The 19,327-nt window shown below is 41.0% G+C and overlaps 1 protein-coding gene across 5 annotated transcripts in view; it reads right to left on the reverse strand.

The window, feature by feature from the left end:
- PAM (peptidylglycine alpha-amidating monooxygenase) overlaps positions 1–19,327 on the reverse strand; it is a 184,601-nt gene that overhangs the window by 86,282 nt on the left and 78,992 nt on the right. For all 5 annotated transcript variants that reach the window (XM_044275973.1, XM_044275972.1, XM_044275971.1 and 2 more), the window contains exons 6-8: positions 13,229–13,314; positions 10,737–10,820; positions 4,747–4,795 (exon numbers count right to left, since the gene is read on the reverse strand). In XM_044275973.1, coding sequence (XP_044131908.1) covers positions 4,747–4,795; positions 10,737–10,820; positions 13,229–13,314 — 219 coding nt within the window. The remainder of the gene's footprint in view (positions 1–4,746; positions 4,796–10,736; positions 10,821–13,228; positions 13,315–19,327) is intronic.

A 19,327-nucleotide genomic window follows, 5' to 3' on the forward strand; every position in this document is an offset into this window, starting at 1 on the left:
TTCTGTGCCTCCATTCCTCACTGCACCTTCCGGATTGCGGACCCATTCAAGTGGGCCACAATACGGGCATGGCTGGGCAACGGCCACGTGCATGAGGCCTTATTGTTGAATCAAGAACACAGAGCTTAACTGAGGCAAGTGAGGCCTGCAGTGCTTTAGATGTTGTTCTGGGTTCTTTTCTGACCTCCTGGAGGAGTCGTCGGTGCACTCTTGGAGTAATTCTGTTAGGCCGGCCACTACTGGGAAGGTTCACCACTATTCCATGTTTTCTCCATTTGTGGATAATAGCTCTCACTGTGGTTCACTGGAGTCACAAAGCCTTAGAAATGGCTGATAGATGTCAATGACAAATCGGGGCATAATGTGTTGCTTTCTCATGTTGTCAGACAGGTTCTATTTAAGTGTGACTTACAGCTATCTCTATATACACAGTCACAGAGGGAAGGCCGTCAATCACCGATAGGACCTTCTCCTTGACTTCAAAGCCCAGAATGAGCAGGAATTTAAATGTATACATTACACATTATACTGAATATTTTCCCATAAAACTATATATCGATCAGCTCATCTCCTCCTGCTCTATAACATGCTGCCTACAGCTCAAACACCATGTTTCAAAGACCAAAGAACATGCATGTTTACGTTTGAAATTTTGTACTGTCCAATTAGATATCCTCCGTATGTTAGTCAATGGGTAAAAATGGTATAGGGGGGGGGGGGGGGTGGAAGGGAGATAAGAAGAGAGATAGAAGGCAAGGCAAGAAGAAAGACAGGAAAAGTTAGATGTTGGATGCTTGTTGTCTCTGGTGATAAGTGAGACAAGAGCTCAAGAGCTACGTGTATAACACATGCCGTCTCTGGGCCTGATATTCTAAATAAAGCTTCATCTCTGGAAAGGATTCGAGGGTTGTTTGACCACCAAACAGTAGCAATCTGGATGGTATAATACTAGCGTTAAAGTCAGCAAATGTTTGCAACCTAATGTTTTTTCCTCTTCTGAGGAATCCCCCTGTTATGGGTATGTGTGACATTTATGTGATATGATTTGAGGGATTAGTTTGATTGAACACACACATTAGCATTATTAGCATATTAGGGTCTATGTAGTTTTTGTTCTCCCAACTCTGTATGTATAGGATATAGTTTGTTATTGTTGTTAACTCCTAGTCTCCTTGAGTGGATCTTTGCATTTATAGCTTCTGAGGTGTTCCTTTGATAAGTATACAATCCCCGCTTGGGGATGTATAAATATATTTTTGCCATATTTGCACATGGACTTTAACCTCCTATATGCTGGAGACTATATCCTAACCATGGTTCTATATTGTTGGTAGATAAGATACACAGGATCCTTGTCCCTCGTATATATATATATATATTCTTGACATACTTTTTCCTCAGGGGTAGACCGCACTTTACATCTGATATGTTATGTCTCTTTTATTCTAATAAATGTGTATTTAATAAAGTATGTTTGTAATTTGAAGCCTGTCTAGTCTTTTTTTTCTATTTTTTAAAGGGCTTCTGTCACCCCACTAAAGTGATTTTTATTTTTTTGGGCTAGGTGAAATTAGTTATATTGCGATATATGACAATATAATTGTGTTACTTACTTTGATCCAGCAGTTTCTGTAAAAAACGAAATTTTATAATATGTAAATTCGGTCTCTACCAGCAAGTAGGGCGGCTACTTGCTGGTAGCTGCTGCAGAAATCCGCCCCCTCGTCGTGTTGATTGACAGGGCCAGCCGGGATCTCCTCCTCCGGCCAGCCCTGTCGGCATTTCAAAAATCGCGCGCCTGTGTTGATTCGGCGCAGGCGCTCTGAGATGAGGAGGCTCGTCTCCTCAGCACTCCCTCAGTGCGCCTGCGCCGATGACGTCTTCTATTTCGGTGATGTCATCGGCGCAGGCGCACTGAGGGAGTTCTGAGGAGACAAGCCTCCTCATCTCAGAGCGCCTGCGCCGAATCAACACAGGGGCGCGATTTTTGAAATGCCGACAGGGCTGGCCGGAGGAGGAGATCCCGGCTGGCCCTGTCAATCAACACGACGAGGGGGCGGATTTCTGCAGCAGCTACCAGCAAGTAGCCGCCCTACTTGCTGGTAGAGACCGAATTTACATATATTAAAACTTCGTTTTTTGCAGAAACTGCTGGATCAAAGTAAGTAACACAATTATATTGTCATATATCGCAATATAACTAATTTCACTAGCCCAAAAAAAAAAAATATCACTTTAGTGGGGTGACAGAAGCCCTTTAAATGCCTGTTGCTCCCGACCATCACTGAAAGTTGAATATGGCTCCCAACATACAAAAGATTGGGGACCTTTGCTTTAACGGGACCCGTCATGATTTGATCAGGGTTCGTTCGAAGATAGATCCTGCATAGCTTTTATAGCTCGGACATTAACAGAAGTTTCAAACTAATACAGATAGGCATAGCAATATGATATTACAGAATGACAGACATTTAGCCTGAAGAAGACAGCACGAAAGTGTAACTTAGTTAACTCTGTTGTCTCCTGAGATCCAATCCAAGCAAGAACATGATCTGGAGTTTGTACGTCCTCTATGAAATTGTCTCTAGTGTGTGAGAATATATATTGTGATTCCTACTAGGAAGGAATAGTGATGTGAGTGAAGACAATCTCTGTAGAGCATGATGAAACACGCTGCTGTGACAGTATATTAGCTATAGGAAGCAAATAATAAAAGTATCTGTGTATAATTTGGTGACTAATGCTGTAATGTATTCCTGGTTACAGTAGAAAATATCCTTGTACCATGTTGGCCAATAAATAGAAGACATAAAATGTGATTCCTTAGTAGTTGATAACTTTTAATGGCATGTCACAGCATATACCTACAGAACACTGATACAGCAATGGGAAGCAAAATGGCACCACAAATCTATTAATGGCCCAGCTTTAAAGTGACTTCCTGTCCTCCTGCCTCATCAAGCCTCTGGCCTTCTATTGTTACATTGACAATATCATAATCATCTTGACTGAATCAGAATGACTATAAAAAACATTCCATTAACATTTCATCCCACCATCAATTTAACACTCAAACTACATCTTTACTGAAATAAACCTTTTGGACGCCATCATCAAGATACAGAACAATACATATCAAATTTATAAAGACATTGATTTACCATAAACTAGCTGGCTGCACAACATACCTCAGATCGGAAGGTTTCCATCCCAAACGCATAAAAAACAGTCATCATCTACAGTCAAGCTATCAAATACAACCGCATTTGTTTGAACCCTACAGATAGGGTTGGAAGCCTCAAAAAGATATTTGAATTAGGGATACCATCCAATTACAGTGGAAAGCCAAATTGCCAGAGCCACCAGATTACCAAGTGAGCTCCTACAATACAAAAGAAAACAAGAAAACCTACAACCCAAATATATAAATTCTGAGGAGGGTGGTTCAGAGACTACATCCAATCCTTCAAAAAGATGATTGAAATCAATATTTCCAAACCTACCACTTCTGTGCAATAGGCAGCCCCCCTAATCTGAGAAACCTAATTGTCAGAAGCTCACTGTCCTCTCCAGCAACACAAACATTCTCATGCAACCAGACAAAATGTAAGACCTGCCCATGCATAATGACCACTGACAAGGTACAAATTCCCAATACATATCAGGACTACATGTTCCCCGGTACCTTCAACTGCGCCATGTCAAAAAGTGGTCTACTTTATTATATGTACCAAATGTCCGACTGAGGGTCTCCATTTAGGTGAAACTGGTGAAAAGCGTAGAACAAGAATGAACTCTTATAGCTACTCAATAAAAGAAAAATGGAAAGATCTGCCTGTGCTGAAATATTTCTGCAGCCATGACATGAAAGTCTCGATATTAAAAGGGAATATCAAATCTAAGAAGGACATGAAAGTCTAGGAGTACAAGCTCATGACAACCTTTGACACACTCCGATCAGGAATTAAGGCTTTGCATTAAAATGTTGTATTTATGACCTCATACCTCTTAAAGGGATTCTCTGGGAATTAATATTAATTACCTATCCTCAGTTTAGGTCATCTACATAAGATTGGTGGGGGTCTTGAGTGTCAGACCCCCGCCAATCAGCTGTTAGAAGAGACCAGCACTCCACGAGCACCACGAGCTCTTCCATGTGACATCACCATACATTGGTCATATGGCTTAGTTACAGGTCAGCCACGCTCACCAGAGCGGACCCCGCTGATGTGAAAGTTGCTGACCTATCCTGTGGATAGGTCATCAATATTAATATTATTTCCCAGATAACCCCCTTTAGGGATTTTGCTCCTCAGACCTCCTGGGTTCATCACATTCATGGACTGGATATTTATCAGGGACAACAAAACTTTCCCACTCCTTATCTGCAACTGCTAAATTTACTGCTAAAAATGTTTGTCCTCCCTCCACTCATAATGATCTTCTTTACATGACTTATCTACCTCACTATTCTTATGTATTTCTGTGTATAAATATGTGAATCTTCAGATACTGTTTATAACATGCCTGATGAAGAGACCTGAGTAGTCTCGAAAGCTTGCAGTTTTGTCATCATCTTTTCAGTTACTAAGGAATCTAATTTTTATATATTCTGGGTACAGTAGAAAACGCAGCTCTGGAGTACAAACTGCTGCTGTAATAAAGAAATCCAATATTTGGGCAAAGATGTGTAAAAATAATGATAACCGTGAAAATAACAATTGTATTCGCAATTATGGCAGTTACCTTTCAGGTGTGATTTGTACGGTCACTCCAGTACAGTCTTTATGATTATCTGCCAAAATAAAGAGATGTTGGTGACTATGGTCTGGGCTGATACATCAGAGAAAATACATTTATAACACAGAGGCCATAGTATAAGCCATTAATTAAACATAGGAAAAATGCCAGTTCAAAGTCATTCAGATCATAATGTATCTCTGAGAAAACTCATCATCTTAATACATTGCACTCTGAGATATCAGTTCAGAAGATGTGTCTCACTAGAAGAGGTCAATATTGCAAAATGGAAAGCCTTCACACCGTGCTGGGGGAGAAGTAATTCCCAACTGTTTCTGGCAACAATCAGATCAATTTAAAACTATTTCAAATGTTATATATAAGCTTTAACATGTAGGTCTCTCAGTTGTGGCTTTCTGAAGGGTTCTGAAGGGTCTCTTAGGCCGTTTACAGTTTCTTCTGGAGCTTCCCGGGGCCTTTCTCGTATTTTTATGGCAATAATTGCCAAGCCTTTCATAATCCAGCTTTACCACAATTATGCTGGAGTAGGGTGAAGTAGTTATTCAATATGTATGGCCACATTTAGCTACATGTCACAGTCCTCCTATATTGAAGTAATAGAAGATACAACTTCTTGGTGGCAATTCAGTATAGGAACTGCCACCCACACGACTTCTACACAAGGTTAGTCTAGTGCAGTTAACAACACCAATAATTTTATCATTAAGAATTTATAACCCTTACACTAAAGTGACGCAAGACTGACATCTGGGGAAGCAATGCTGGCGTCTACAGCCCAGGGCGGTCATGAAGGAATACTGTTGCTAAGTGACAGAACATACTTTTCAGTCCATTTTTAAAGTGGTTTGACTTATGTAAGGATGAAAGATGAGAGTCACTAACTATCTGCAATATGTAGACATTTTGGTCATTAAAATTGAGCAATAGTTAAAAAAAATTTTGGACAATTTAATATTGATGACTAGGGTTGTTTCGGGTATCGAACTTTCGATACCCAATCGATACTTTTAGCCCAGTATCGATAAGATACAGGGATTTGTCTTTTATCGATACTACGATGTGCGCCATGTTCCCTCAGCAGCACAGGGAAGAAGGAAGCAGTCTCTCCCTCCCCCTGTGCTGCCACCAATGAGAGGAGAGGGGAGGGGAGGAGGAGGGGAGGGGGCAGGGCACACTGCGCCACCAATTATAACTAACGTTTGATACATTACAAATACAGCCGGGGGAAGAAACACATTGCCGGCACCCTGCCTCTGACAGGGCGCTGCGATCCGCGGCAAATAACCCCTCAGGTCCCACAGCTCCCTGCTGCTGGAACAGTGTGAGATCCTATTCACCCGAATAGAGCTCTATTAGGGTGAATAGGACAAGGGATTAAAAGATCCCAGGTTCTAGCCCCTAAGGGGGGAAATAGTTATTAAATAAACTGTAAAAAAAATAAACACACCAAAATATTAAATATAAAAATCACCCCCTTTCCCAATGTTACATATAAACAATAAATACAAATATTACATATCGCCATGTCCAAAAAGTCTAAACCATGAAAATATTTAAAAAAAAATCTCCTATGCGGTGAATGCCATAACAGAAAATAAAAAATGTGCCATTTTTTTTTGTCACCTTGTCATCCCAAAAAATAGGATAGCACTGTTCGATTATGTGCTCGATGTTCCATAAAATGCAGAATGCACACGTATTTTTCTGAGAAAAAAACCACTGATGCTACATAAATTGCTGCCGATTGATCTTTTATACATTCTGTGACTCCATCTAGTGCACAAAGGTGTACTGTTGTGAATACTCTGTGTGGATCTCATTATCTGCCAATCTCATAAAATCATGGGCATCTGAACAATCAAATGACCTTATGCATACTTAGGCCTAGTTCACACGAACGTATGGCTTTTATAGTTTTTTGCGGTCCGTTTTTCACGGATCCGTTGTTCCGTTTTTGAGTTCCGTTGTGTTTCCGTTTCCGTTCCGTTGTTCCGTTCCGTTTTTCCGTATGCCATGTACAGTTTACAGTAATTACATAGGAAAAATTGGGCTGGCCATAACATTTTCAATAGATGGTTCAGAAAAAACGGAACGGAAACGGAAGACATACGGATGCATTTCCGTATGTGTTCCGTTTTTTTTGCGGATCCATTGACTTGAATGGAGCCACGACCCGTGATTTACGGCCAAATATAGGACAAGCTCTATCTTTCAACGGAACGGAAAAACGGAAAAACGGAAACGGAAGGCATACGGAACACATTCAGTTTTTTTTGCGGAACCATTGAAATGAATGGTTCCATATACGGACCGTATACGGAACACAAAAAAACGGCCCGTACACCCGCAAAAAAAACGTTCGTGTGAACTAGGCCTTAGGGAGAGATTTATCAAACTGGTGTAAAGTAGAACTGGCTTAGATGCCCCTCGCAACCAATCAGATTCAGACTTTCATTTTTCAAAGGAGCAGAGAAAAATGAAAGGTGGAATCTGATTGGTTGCAATGGGCACCTAACCCGTTCTACTTTACACCAGTTTGATAAATATTCCCCTTGGGTTGGTTATTTGTGAAAAGACATTACAAATGTGCTCGGGGCAACACTTTAAATCATATATCCAGTGATGTATTCAGGCTTCATTTACATCACTACATTAGGAGTACATGCCTGAAAACAAAATGGTATCCAGAGGTTTATTTAGGTTAGGTGGAGAGTGCATATGTCTGTATGCTGAAAGCACACATATATACAGGTGTTTTGTGCCATTTTTCAGTATTGCTAGCAGTTTTAGTGGCGATTTTTTAGGTGCGTTTTCTGAGGTAAAAACACCAGCTATGGACGTTAGATGAAAGTCCATGGGAAATGTGAGCTGCAGGCCAAGCCTTTCCCCTAGCAGCATTTTTTCAAATTGGTGTCTTTTTTTTTCTGGTGTTTTTTTTTTATCTCCACAAAAAAATAACAAAAAAAAACAAAACACCACTGTAAGGCCCCTTTCACACGGGCGAGTATTCCGCGCGGATGTGATGCGTGAGTTGAACGCATTGCACCCGCACTGTTAATCCCGACCCATTCATTTCTATGTTCACATGAGCTGTGATTTTCACGCATCACTTGTGTGTTGTGTGAAAATCGCAGCATGCTCTATTTTGTGCATCTTTCACGTAACGCAGGCCCTATAAAAATGAATGGGGTTGCGTGAAAATCGCAAGCATCCGCAAGCAAGTGCGGATGGGGTGCAATTTTCATGCACGGTTGCTAGGAGACGATCGGGATGGAGACCCGATCATTATTATTTTCCCACATAACATGGTTATAAGGGAAAATAATAGCATTCTGAATACAGAATGCATAGTAAAATAGCGCTGGAGGGGTTAAAAAAATAAATAATAATTAACTCACCTTAATCCACTTGATCGCGCAGTCGGCATCTCTCCTGTCTTCTTTCTTTGCTGTGTGCAGTAACAGGACCTGTGGTGACGTCACTCCGGTCATCACATGATCCATCACAAGATCTTTTACCATGGTGATGGATCATGTGATCACCGGAGTGACATAACCACAGGTCCTGTTCCTGCACACAGCAAAGAAAGAAGACAGAAGAGATGCCGGCTGTGCGATCAAGTGGATTAAGGGGAGTTACATTTATTTTATTCTTTTTAACCCCTCCAGCACTATTTTACTATGCATTCTGTATCCAGAATGCTATTTTCCCTTATAACCATGTTATAAGGGAAAATAATACAATCTACAGAACACCGATCCCAAGCCCGAACTTCTGTGAAGAAGTTCGGGATTGGGTACCAAACATGCCGATTTTTCTCACGCGAGTGCAAAACGCATTACAATGTTTTGCACTCACGCGGAAAAATCAAGCATGTTCCCACAACGCACCCGCACATCTGAAAAAGGCCTAAAAGAACCATAAAAACCTAATGAAATATGGAAAAAAATTAAGTGGCTTCCATGGAGATTTTTTTCAGTGAGCAAGAAACACCTGACCAAATTAGTGTGTAGGGGGACTTAAAGCATATTTAAAAGTAGTTTAGAATGGTAGTCAATGGCAAACAAATCCTAATGTATGGAAAGCCTTAGGTAAAGACAACCATCGTTAATTCCTTCCTCATCCCTTTCATTTTAATAGGCGGGGCATGGCTAATAGGGAGGGATTGTTGGTCTCCTATTGCAGGTAGAGGGGCTCCTTGTACAGCCAGCTGCTTTACAGCCAAAGTAGTGGAAGAAGTAGTTCGGAAATGGATTCTATTCGGAGACAAATCTAGACATCTTCATTTATTTTCTCTCTTTTACCTAAAAATATAAGACAGTCACTGTTTAACAACCTACATCCCCTATAGACTGAGATGCCGTTTCAGGTTAGAACACAGTCAATGCCGTCAGTGGGCAGTGAATATCCAACTGCTAACACCAGGATGATGCCATTTAATTCTGCAATGTAAAACTTTACTTTTGAACAGGGTAATTTCAACGCTTGACCTTTTTGCTTTCAGAAAGTGTATTGCTGAAAACAATAAAATATAAAAAATGAAACCCACTGTTCTAAATTAATGGAAAGGCTTTTCGTTAGCCGCTTTCATATTGATCTCCGGTTCTTGTTGCGAGCGGCATAAATCAGCAAACCATTTCCAATTACAAAGTTTAAGTGGCCATTGACATGCCTTAATATAGCGTTAACAATATTCTAGTCATCCTGGGCTTTATGAAAGGTCTTTTATGTGTCACATTAAAAAGACACCATTTTTAATTTTAATCAATTTAAAAGAATGATATACTGCAGTTAATAGGTGTAGCTAGAAAAACAAAGTAAAAATGTAGGTGAGGACAATGAATGAAATATTTATTATACATACTGGATGTGGCATTATATCCGCAACACCAACCCAAGTCACCAGCTACATGTCTACATGGAAGCCACCTTACGTGATCATATATGGATTATTCTAGCAGCAGTGATGTTTACCGTGCCTTAGGAGCAGGAATTACTATATCAATATCAGTGTATTACAGGGCAGAATAATTACAGTTTGCACTATGGTGTTGCTCACTCCCATTGTAGAAAGGTATTAATGGGTTTTCAAAAAATATTATTCCGGCTGTGGATGTGGAACCACTATCATGAAGTTACAGGAGATGCAGGATACTGGTGGGTTGCACCACTGCAGATGAGGTGTTAGACTGGTGATGGTCACCATGCAGTGTTGTCCCAAATTTATGTAAGGACCAATCTGAAAATGGTTGCCATGATGGCATTCTGATCAAAAAAGGAAAAAAGAACCTCATCTTCATTTGTATACATTTTCATTTTTTTTTTTATAAACGTTGCTTAGCAGCAATAGATCAATATATAATAGGTAGATCTGTGAGCCAAGTTCTTTTTGCCCCAACAGTTGTGAAAATCTAGTAAATCGGGTTGTGCTGATGACGTCTTATCATTTAAGGTTCAAGTCGCCATAAGGGTCCATTCACACGTCCGCAAAATGGGTCCACATCTGTTCTGCAATATTGCGGAACGGGAGCGGAACCATTCATTTTCAATGGGGCCGGAAAAGATGCGGTCAGCACACAGTGTGCTGTCCGCATCCGCACTTCTGTTCCACCACCCCGCAAAAAAAATTGAATATGTCCTATTCTTGTCCGTAGCCACGGCATTTCTATTATAGTGCTGGCCATGTGCAGCCCGCAAAATGCTGAACGCACATGGCTGTTGTCCGTATTTTGCGGACGTGTGAATGGACCCTAACAGGGGTAGTGACATCAGGACAAATGTGGTTCATACTCCCTATTAGGGCATATGGTGTAGATTTTACAAAGCATATGAACCACAGGCCAGAGCAGGAAGATTCTGCAAAAATCTCTGGTATAGACTCTGTATGGTAAGAGTTCCCATTCAGTGGTAATGTGCACTAATCGGCGACGCTTTTATTTTTTATGGTTTTAGAAGAACAACTTTTCCAAACTTACCTTGGAATGCTTTGGCGTCACCATAATGAACCTGAAGAACAAAATACTTAATGCCAGAATTTCCTCCAACTTTAAATCCAACACCTAAATCAAGAACAGAAAAGTATGTAAGGGGCAGAACTGTACTAAACTAAAAACAAAGGATGGGCAACATTTACTTTACCAGTTCTCTGTCCTTTTACAGTGACACATTAGTTATTGTTATTTTGCTGTGATTCCATATCTATGATGTATAAGATTTTTATCTAACAACACATTTGAAGCATCTTATAGGTCACTAAATCAGCTCTAAAAATACCAGGTGAGATTTTAAAGGGGGTTTTCTCACTTTAGCAAATAGCATTAATCATATCGACAAAGTTAATACAAGGCACCGTTGTCCATATTGCCTCCTTTGCTGGCTTGATGCATTTAATTATACACTGCTCGTTTCCAGGGGTTACGACCACCTTGTAATCCAGTAGCGGTGGCCGTGCTTGCACACTATAGGAAAAGGCACTAGCCTATATGTACTCCCATTGTCCCAGCCACAAGAGAAGCACAGCAGTGTGAAGCACGGCCACCTCTCCCGTGCAGTGATGATGTTTTAATATATGCAAATGAGCCTCTAGGTGCAACGGGGGCGGTACTGTTACTCCAAGAGGCTCAGCTCTCTCTGCAACTGTTACTCCCTCTGATTGTCAGGGCCAAGCAGTGAAAACATCATCACGTCTAAACCTGTCAAAGTGCAGAGGAACACCGCTGACGAGGCTTTCTCCGAGAGCATCCACATGGCGCACATTCATGAATATCACTAGACTTAATCAGGATATTTGTGTTTGGCCATTTGGAGTCAAGGAAAATGAATGCAGTTCTGCAGCTGAAGCAGTGACCGGGGCACCCTCGGAGGAGATCAAATCATCTTCATTTAACTAAGCACTCAATGTACTCTGCGCCGCTAATGGATTTCCTGTCATAAGCTTAGTTCTCAGGAATAGCAGAACCAGCCTTGTGTTGTGGTTGCAGGCTACTTTCACACAGGCTTTTTGGCTTTCCGTTTGTGAGATCCGTTCAGGGATCTCACAAGCGGTCCAAAACGGATCAGTTTTGCCCCAATGCATTCTGAATGGAAAATAATCCGCTCAGAAATGCATCAGTTTGCCTCCGTTCCGTCTCCATTCCGCTCTGGATGCGGACAAAGCGTTTTGCTGTCCGCTTGACAAAACCGAGCCAAACGGATCCGTCCTGACACAATCTGGCACGATAGAAAACGGATCCGTCTCCCATTGATTTTCAATGGAGTTCATGACGGATCAATCTTGGCTCTGTTACAGATAATATAAACGGATCCGTTCATGACAGATACATGCGATTGTATTATTGTAACGGATCAGTTTTTGCCCAAAACGCGAGTGTGAAAGTAGCCACAGATCCATATAGTTTACTGCATGAGCGTCCTGATTAACAAGCCTATGGAAACAGGTTCAGGGACCATTAACAGTACTTGCATTATAAACACATTTATAAACACATTTAGTGGCCAGCTTAGCAACTTCCGTTTCTTAAAATAGAAGGGGCCCCCTTAAAGGCTATAGGCAACCAATTCTTATGCCAAAAAGCATCAAAAACAAAAATGCACCTTTGAATGGGCTGTGTCACTTCAGCAAATGGCTTTTATTATGTAGGGAAAGGGAATACAAGGCACTTACTAATATACTGTGATTCTCCATATTGCCTCCTGCTGGCTTGACTCATTTTTCCATCACACTATACAATGCTTGCGTCCAGGGCTTATGACCACCCTGTAATCCAGCAGTGGTGGACGTGCTTGCACACTATAGGAAAATGCGTCAGGCTATGTGCGCTCCGGCGGTGCTGGTCACCAGAGAGGGCAGTGCCTTTTCCTACAGTGTGCAAACAAGGTAGGGTGGTCGTAACCCCAGGATGCAAGCAGTGTACAGTGTGCAAACAAGGTAGGGTGGTCGTAACCCCAGGATGCAAGCAGTGTATAATGTAATGGAAAAATGGATCAAGCCAGCAAAGGAGGCAATATGGAGACTATCAATACATTGGTAACGGTATTAACTTTCTCTACATGATAAATGCCATGAGTGAGACAACCCTTGTAAATTTGTAAAAACCTTTGTGTACAGACCACAAACCCGTGTAGTCTGTTCCTCCAGTTACGTGGTATACACTCCTGCCATCTGTAATGTTATGGAGTAACACATGCCTGCAACCTGTGACTACAAGCCTTTAACTATGGTGAACCCTAGACCAGCAAAGGAGCAAAATCGGAAAGCAAATTCGCTTTATACTGTTTTTGCTTTCAAACAGTATCCTACCGGGTGTAAAGAAAAACTAGCCGAGTTGCCCATTACAGCCAATCGGATTCCACTTTTCGTTTTCAAAGGATTGGCCTTTATACCAGTTTTGATAAATTCCCCTCCATAGACTGTAAGTGTAATAATAATAAAAAATAATAATATCAATGAAATTAAAAAGCACAATACCTTTAGGGAGCTTGGTTGGTGGGGCGTTTCTTGCCCAGGCATACATAATGCTAGATTTATCTGTGCAGGGTCCAGCTCCACAGTCCCTAAATAGAACATCAGTGTCATTATTATTCACATGCCAAATCATATACATGTCTACAATAGAAATATAGCTGACACTCAAAGCTAAACACTCATTTTTACTAAATTGTTAGAAAACTGATAAGAATATGGCTTAAATAGTGTTTGTGAGCTGTCAGGAGTTGAGATAAGGGCTACACATACAACCGTCAGGGCAGTTGCCATTGAGTCTCTGCAAAACAGAAAGCAACATAGACTGCACAGGTGCTGAAAGGGAAGTTTGTAGAAAAGAGACTGTTGAAAATTTTTAGACCAAATGAAAACAATATATTATTTTTAGCCCAATATAAGTAAAATGCAATGATATAAAAGCTCCCAAAGGTGTTCATGACATTTGAAGTATAACTCTAATGTACCACCCAATAGGATATCCAGAATAGTGTTTATTTTCAGATTTAGAAACTTGAATTTAAAGTATAAAGGCTTTCAGAGCAGAAGAGGCATGACTTATTGCAGCTCTTTACTGCTGAGAAAGAGAGAGAGCTGAAATAACCTGACCACCTTATACATCCTGTAATTCCCTACTTGGCTGTGTACCTCTACTGGGAACTTGCTAGCTAAAGTCCTGAGATTACAGCAGCCTCTGCACAGTTTCAAGCATGCAGCCTCTGCCATGTAAGAGGTTTGAGAGGAGAAACCGCTGTAAAGTGAACCGGCAGGCTTGTAGAGATAGTAACCAACATCTAGCAACAACTTCAGTGTATACGTGACACGGCAGATAAAGAGAACAGCCATGTGTTAGCGAATTGGGAAGATAATGAGGTCTACAGCACAAATTGCTAAACTTTTAAGGGAAAGACTCAATAAAAGGTACTCCAAATGAGGATTTCAAAGCACTAAGAATTTTATTTTATTTTTTACTGTTCACTAGTGAGTACAGTTTACTAAAAAAAAAACAAAAAAAAAAACAAATATAGCCAGTGAAAATAAGCCCATGTCAAAAATTATTTTTAACAGTTTCTAGTTATATGTGCTCTACCACTATGTTTTCCAAAAGTGATAATTATCAGGTTCGGCTAACAGTCTAATGTGTATGAAGAGCGCCTGACTCTCCCCAATCAGATGATGTTGAGGGAGAGAAGGATTCGGTGAAGCGAATACTTTCACCTAATCTTTTTGCTCTCCCATGTGTATAGGGGAGCTGCGAGAGAGTAGGAAGAGTTGACTCCTAAAGGTAGCTTTACATGGGCCTGAACAGGCTCATTCTCAATAACTGCCTGATTTTCAGAAGAGGTGAAAACAACATTTACATGCAGCAATCATCTCTGTATGGGGACTAGCAATCACTCATTCCCATATGTATTGTTTTTGTGCAGCAGATCGCTGTTCACACAGAATGATCTAGTAACAATGATTTTGGGAATAGCATCAATGAGGCCATCAACTGACTAGTGCGTGTTTGCTTGTAGCACCTTTAGACAGGGCAACCATCAGGAACGAGCATTCCTTCCCGATAACTGCCTCCACTGTTAGAGGCTACTGGTTGCAGCCCAAGGAGGTCATGGAGTGGCAATATGGAAGGTGAGGATAACTGCTTTTGTTATTTTATCACGTCCCAAGCAACTTCAAGAAATATATTTTTTTTTAAATAACGTGGATAACCCCTAAAAATTGTGTCCAATGAAAAGTACAGCAACACAAGTTGCATTTGTAGAACAGACACAGGAGCAGTGGAGTCTATTGGCACAGGATGCCGGCAAGCACAAATAAATTCTCCTCTGATATACATCTCTAATTCATTTATCTGCCTGAAACAATTTTCTGGCTTCTACTTAGAACCCCCGCCCTCTTTTAATCAAAGCCGTAATTGGATCAGATATCGGCTAACATGCTATTACTACACAGAGACCATGGCAAAGCTCCAAACTTCATTCTGCATTTACCTGCAAAGTCACAGCTTTTGCATTATCTGTTGAATCACTTGGCAAATTTCCCTTGTCTGCTCTAATTTAGGAATAACCTAAACAGATGCATTAAAAAACATCTGAAAACGAAAGCAAATGAGTTACGGAGAGAGATTTACAAGTGGGATTCTACCGCCGTCAATGAAACAAGCCCTCATGTGCTAGACAGTGTTACTAAACACGCCTAAACGGGAACTGCCAGAGCCCTTAACACATTGGTACCACGGCTCATCATAGGATCTGAAGAAGCCGTCACGGGAAGGAGAAAGTGATTTATGGCAATCTAAATATATTAGGGATTATTGGGTTTGCAGTGAAAATGTATTTAAAGGGAACCTGTCATCAACTTTATGCTGCCCATACTAACAGCAGCATAACGTAGAGACAGGCGAGTTGATTTCAGCGGTCTGTCATTTATAAGTTAAAAGTAAGTGGTTGTCCTGGAAAAGAGTCCCGGCCACCTGAGAAGAGTCATGGCTATTCATCTTCTCCTGCACTCTCACCCACCTGCTGATGACCGACAGTCTAATACCTAGTTTTCTCCCTTTCTCTCTAGGAGAGAACTGCCAATCATCAGCAGATGGGCGGGGAGAGCAGGAGATTAGGAATAACCAGGACTCTTCTCAAGTAGATTTGACTCTTTTCCAGGCCTGGGCTGCAATGCTCATGATGCTGGTTCTCAGCAACCACTTACTTTTAGCTCATGAGTGACACACCGCTGAAATCAGCATTTCTGTCACTATGTTATACTACCCTCAGTGAGGTCAGCATAAAGTTGATGACAGGTTCCCTTTAAAGAACACGTCTCACACAATAAAAAATACCTGGAAATACTAAGCTCCCTGTGGTTATTTTATTATTCTACTCTATGTTTCTGAGAGCCATGATCTTCTACCGCTGTGACCAGCACTAATGGAAATCATTAGAGCGATCATAAGCATAATCCAGACTTTCAAAAATAAGGAATTTTAGCACATTAGTATTTTTATTCAGTACCACATTTCCTACTGTCGACTCCTTCTGTCTTCAGTTTCCCTTCCGGTATTGCACTGTTCATACATATCAGAGCCAGGCAGGGACAGTGAGGGCAAAGAGGTCCTCTCTATGACGATCATGATGTGTAGCTCTAAGGAGCCTTATGTATCAAAACTGTCCAGAGGGAAAAATGCTGCTTGAATAGGTTGTCTTGCTTCAGCAAACAGCATTTATTATGTATAGGAAGGTAACACAAGGCACTTACTAATGTATTGTTATAACCCATATTGCCTCCTTTGCTGGCTGGATTCATTTTTCCATTGTATTATACACTGCTCGTTTCCATGGTTATGACTATGGATAAGCGAATCGACTTCGGATGAAACATCCGAAGTCGATTCGCATAAAACTTTGTTTCAATACTGTACAGAGCGAGAGATCCATACAGTATTAGAATGTATTGGTTCCTATGAGCCGAAGTTATTACTTCGCAAAGTCTCGCGAGACTTCGAGTAATAACTTCATAAATTGATTTCTACTGTAAAAAAACATTTCCCGAACTCGGGTTCTGTTTTATGCAAATCGACTTCGGATGTTTCATCCGAAGTCGATTTGCCCATCCCTAGTTATGACCACCTTGCAATCCATCAGCGGTGGACACTATAAGAAAAAGAACCAGCCTACGTGCGCTCCCACCATCCAGCCACCAGAGATGCCGATGCTTTTTCCTATAGTGTGCAAGCACGACCACTGCTGCTGGATTGCAGGGTGGTCGTAACCCCTGGATACATGCAACGTATAATGTGATAGAAAAATGAATCAAGCCAGCAAAGGAAGCAATATGGACAATCACAGTACATTAGTAAGTGCGGTCTGCAAATTGCAGCTCTGTAAAATACAGATGCAGTCCGTGTTGCATCCACATTTTTACTGACACAATGGGTCAGCGGTTTGCATTTTGTGGACAAGTATTGGACATGTTCTATCTTTTTACAGAATGGACATACAAATGTGGAAAGCACTCGGATGATATGCAAAATGCGCACCATGGACCCATTGAAAACAATTTTACGGAGGCAGACTGCAAAATGGACATAGTTGTGTGCATGGAGCCTAAGGGTACCCAAAAAAAACTGCAGCATAATACAGTGCCAGTATAGTGTTCATATTGTATTTATATTCAGAAATCTCATGTACACTTTGCTTTTTTATTTAGTGTGGAAATTGACCTGCTGGGCGGATTTTGAAATCTGTAGCAGATCAATTCTTTGTGCGGTTCTTTCCATTGAAAACTGCCTCAAATCCACACCAGAAAGTAATACACATGGTGTTAGGCGTAGATGTGGTGTGGGACACAGAAATTGGTGCCGATTTTCTGTTTGTAAACCTGCACCCGTGTGCACGGAGCCTTAGGCAGTATAAGATGGGCATAGGTATTATTCCCATGCTAAGAGACATGCTCATATTCTCTCCCAGGCTGACATACAGTATCATCTCTGCCACACAAGATAAAAGAAGAACCCCAGATGGGGCTACAAATTATATCAACCTCCTAACGGTCACATAAAAATTGGACAACCCCTCCTGAAAATAAGAATTTTAGTCTTAAGGACTAGTAACATTTCCTCCTTTCCATAACTTATTTTTTTTCCCTCTATTTTTTATGAGCACCTAAAGCAGACCCTCCTTCTGCCCGGGCAAAATGGTTAGGTGGTTAAAGAGGTCGTCCGCCTTTTTTTTACGAGCACTGCCTTCTCTTTACTGTTCACCTGCTCGCCGTCAACACTGCAGCAGTGAGCAGGTGCAATCACAACTTCGCTTTCTCATTCGCCTCAGTGGGATGGCTCCTGCCTATTTATTTCAATGGGAAACGATTTCTGCAGTGGAAAACGCTGCTGAAAAATATGCAAAAAATTCCAGACCAATCTGCAACTTTGTAGAAATCTACACCTGCGGATTTTGTGGTGGAAAATTACGCCACGTCTGAGGGCACCCTAACAGGTCCCAATCTTAATTTTTATTGGCAGATGGACAACCTGTCACAATGGATGCCCACATTCTGAGAAATGAAAAAATCTTATGGATTATAATCCTTTACAAGCAATACAGTAGAAGGTTTTGATCTGTCTTACAGAATTGTGAGCTGGCATTACAAGGGAAGGCTCATATATCCATCCAGAGCAGACCTGTGCACAGAATGTCATCCTTTAGCTATAAAAAGCCAAGCCTATGTTTTACATGAAACAACTCTTCTGTGCCAAGGTCATCAATATTGCTGCTGCACTTCTAAAGAATATGGAAACTGTGGGAAGTACATCAGCAATCCTGGCATTAATGCTGAACTGATCTAGCTTAATCCTCCTTTATCTGAAGATTACCCTGACGGAATAAGTCTGAAGCATGGATCTGGCTTGTCTTTGAACTTTTTTTTTCCCCTCTATATGCAGATAGGTTTTGAAATCATAAGATTCATCCTTCCACTGTATGGTTTCCAGCCCCGGCAGCTTAGGTCATCAGAAGATCTAGAAAAACCCCTTCATAAGAATAAAAACCCATCCTTAGCAATCACATTTTTAAGGCTGGAAGTCACTTTTCTTCAGACTACTGGAAATGTTTTAAAAGGGTTCTCAAGGAATTAAGAAAATAAAAATACTTAAATATTACTTTATAATAAATATATTCTCAAAATACCTTTCATTATTTATAATGGCTCGCTTTGTCTGGGGAGCAATCACCAGGGGAAACAAAATGGCCGCCATCCCATTAGTTCACACAAAACCTGTCCTAATCACACAGGACAAGTTACTTCACAACACTGAGGTAAAGAGCGGCCTCATCCTCCTCTCTACTTTACCTGTCAGGGATTATGATCCTGAATACAGCTAAATCTCTGTAGGAATGGAGTTCATGAAGAGACATGAAGTACAGAGAGGACAGACAGGACAGACTGTGGTAATGTGGGGCTGTGGTAATGGAGACTGTATACAGGTTCTGCTGCTCATTAGCCACACTTCACCCTCCTCTCATGTCTCCTCATAATCTCCATTCCCACAGAGATTCACCTGTATTTAGGACCATAATTCCTGACAAGCAGAGA

This window comes from Bufo gargarizans, chromosome 1 (genome assembly GCF_014858855.1).
Source record: "Bufo gargarizans isolate SCDJY-AF-19 chromosome 1, ASM1485885v1, whole genome shotgun sequence".
NCBI classification, from domain to species: Eukaryota; Metazoa; Chordata; class Amphibia; order Anura; family Bufonidae; genus Bufo; species Bufo gargarizans.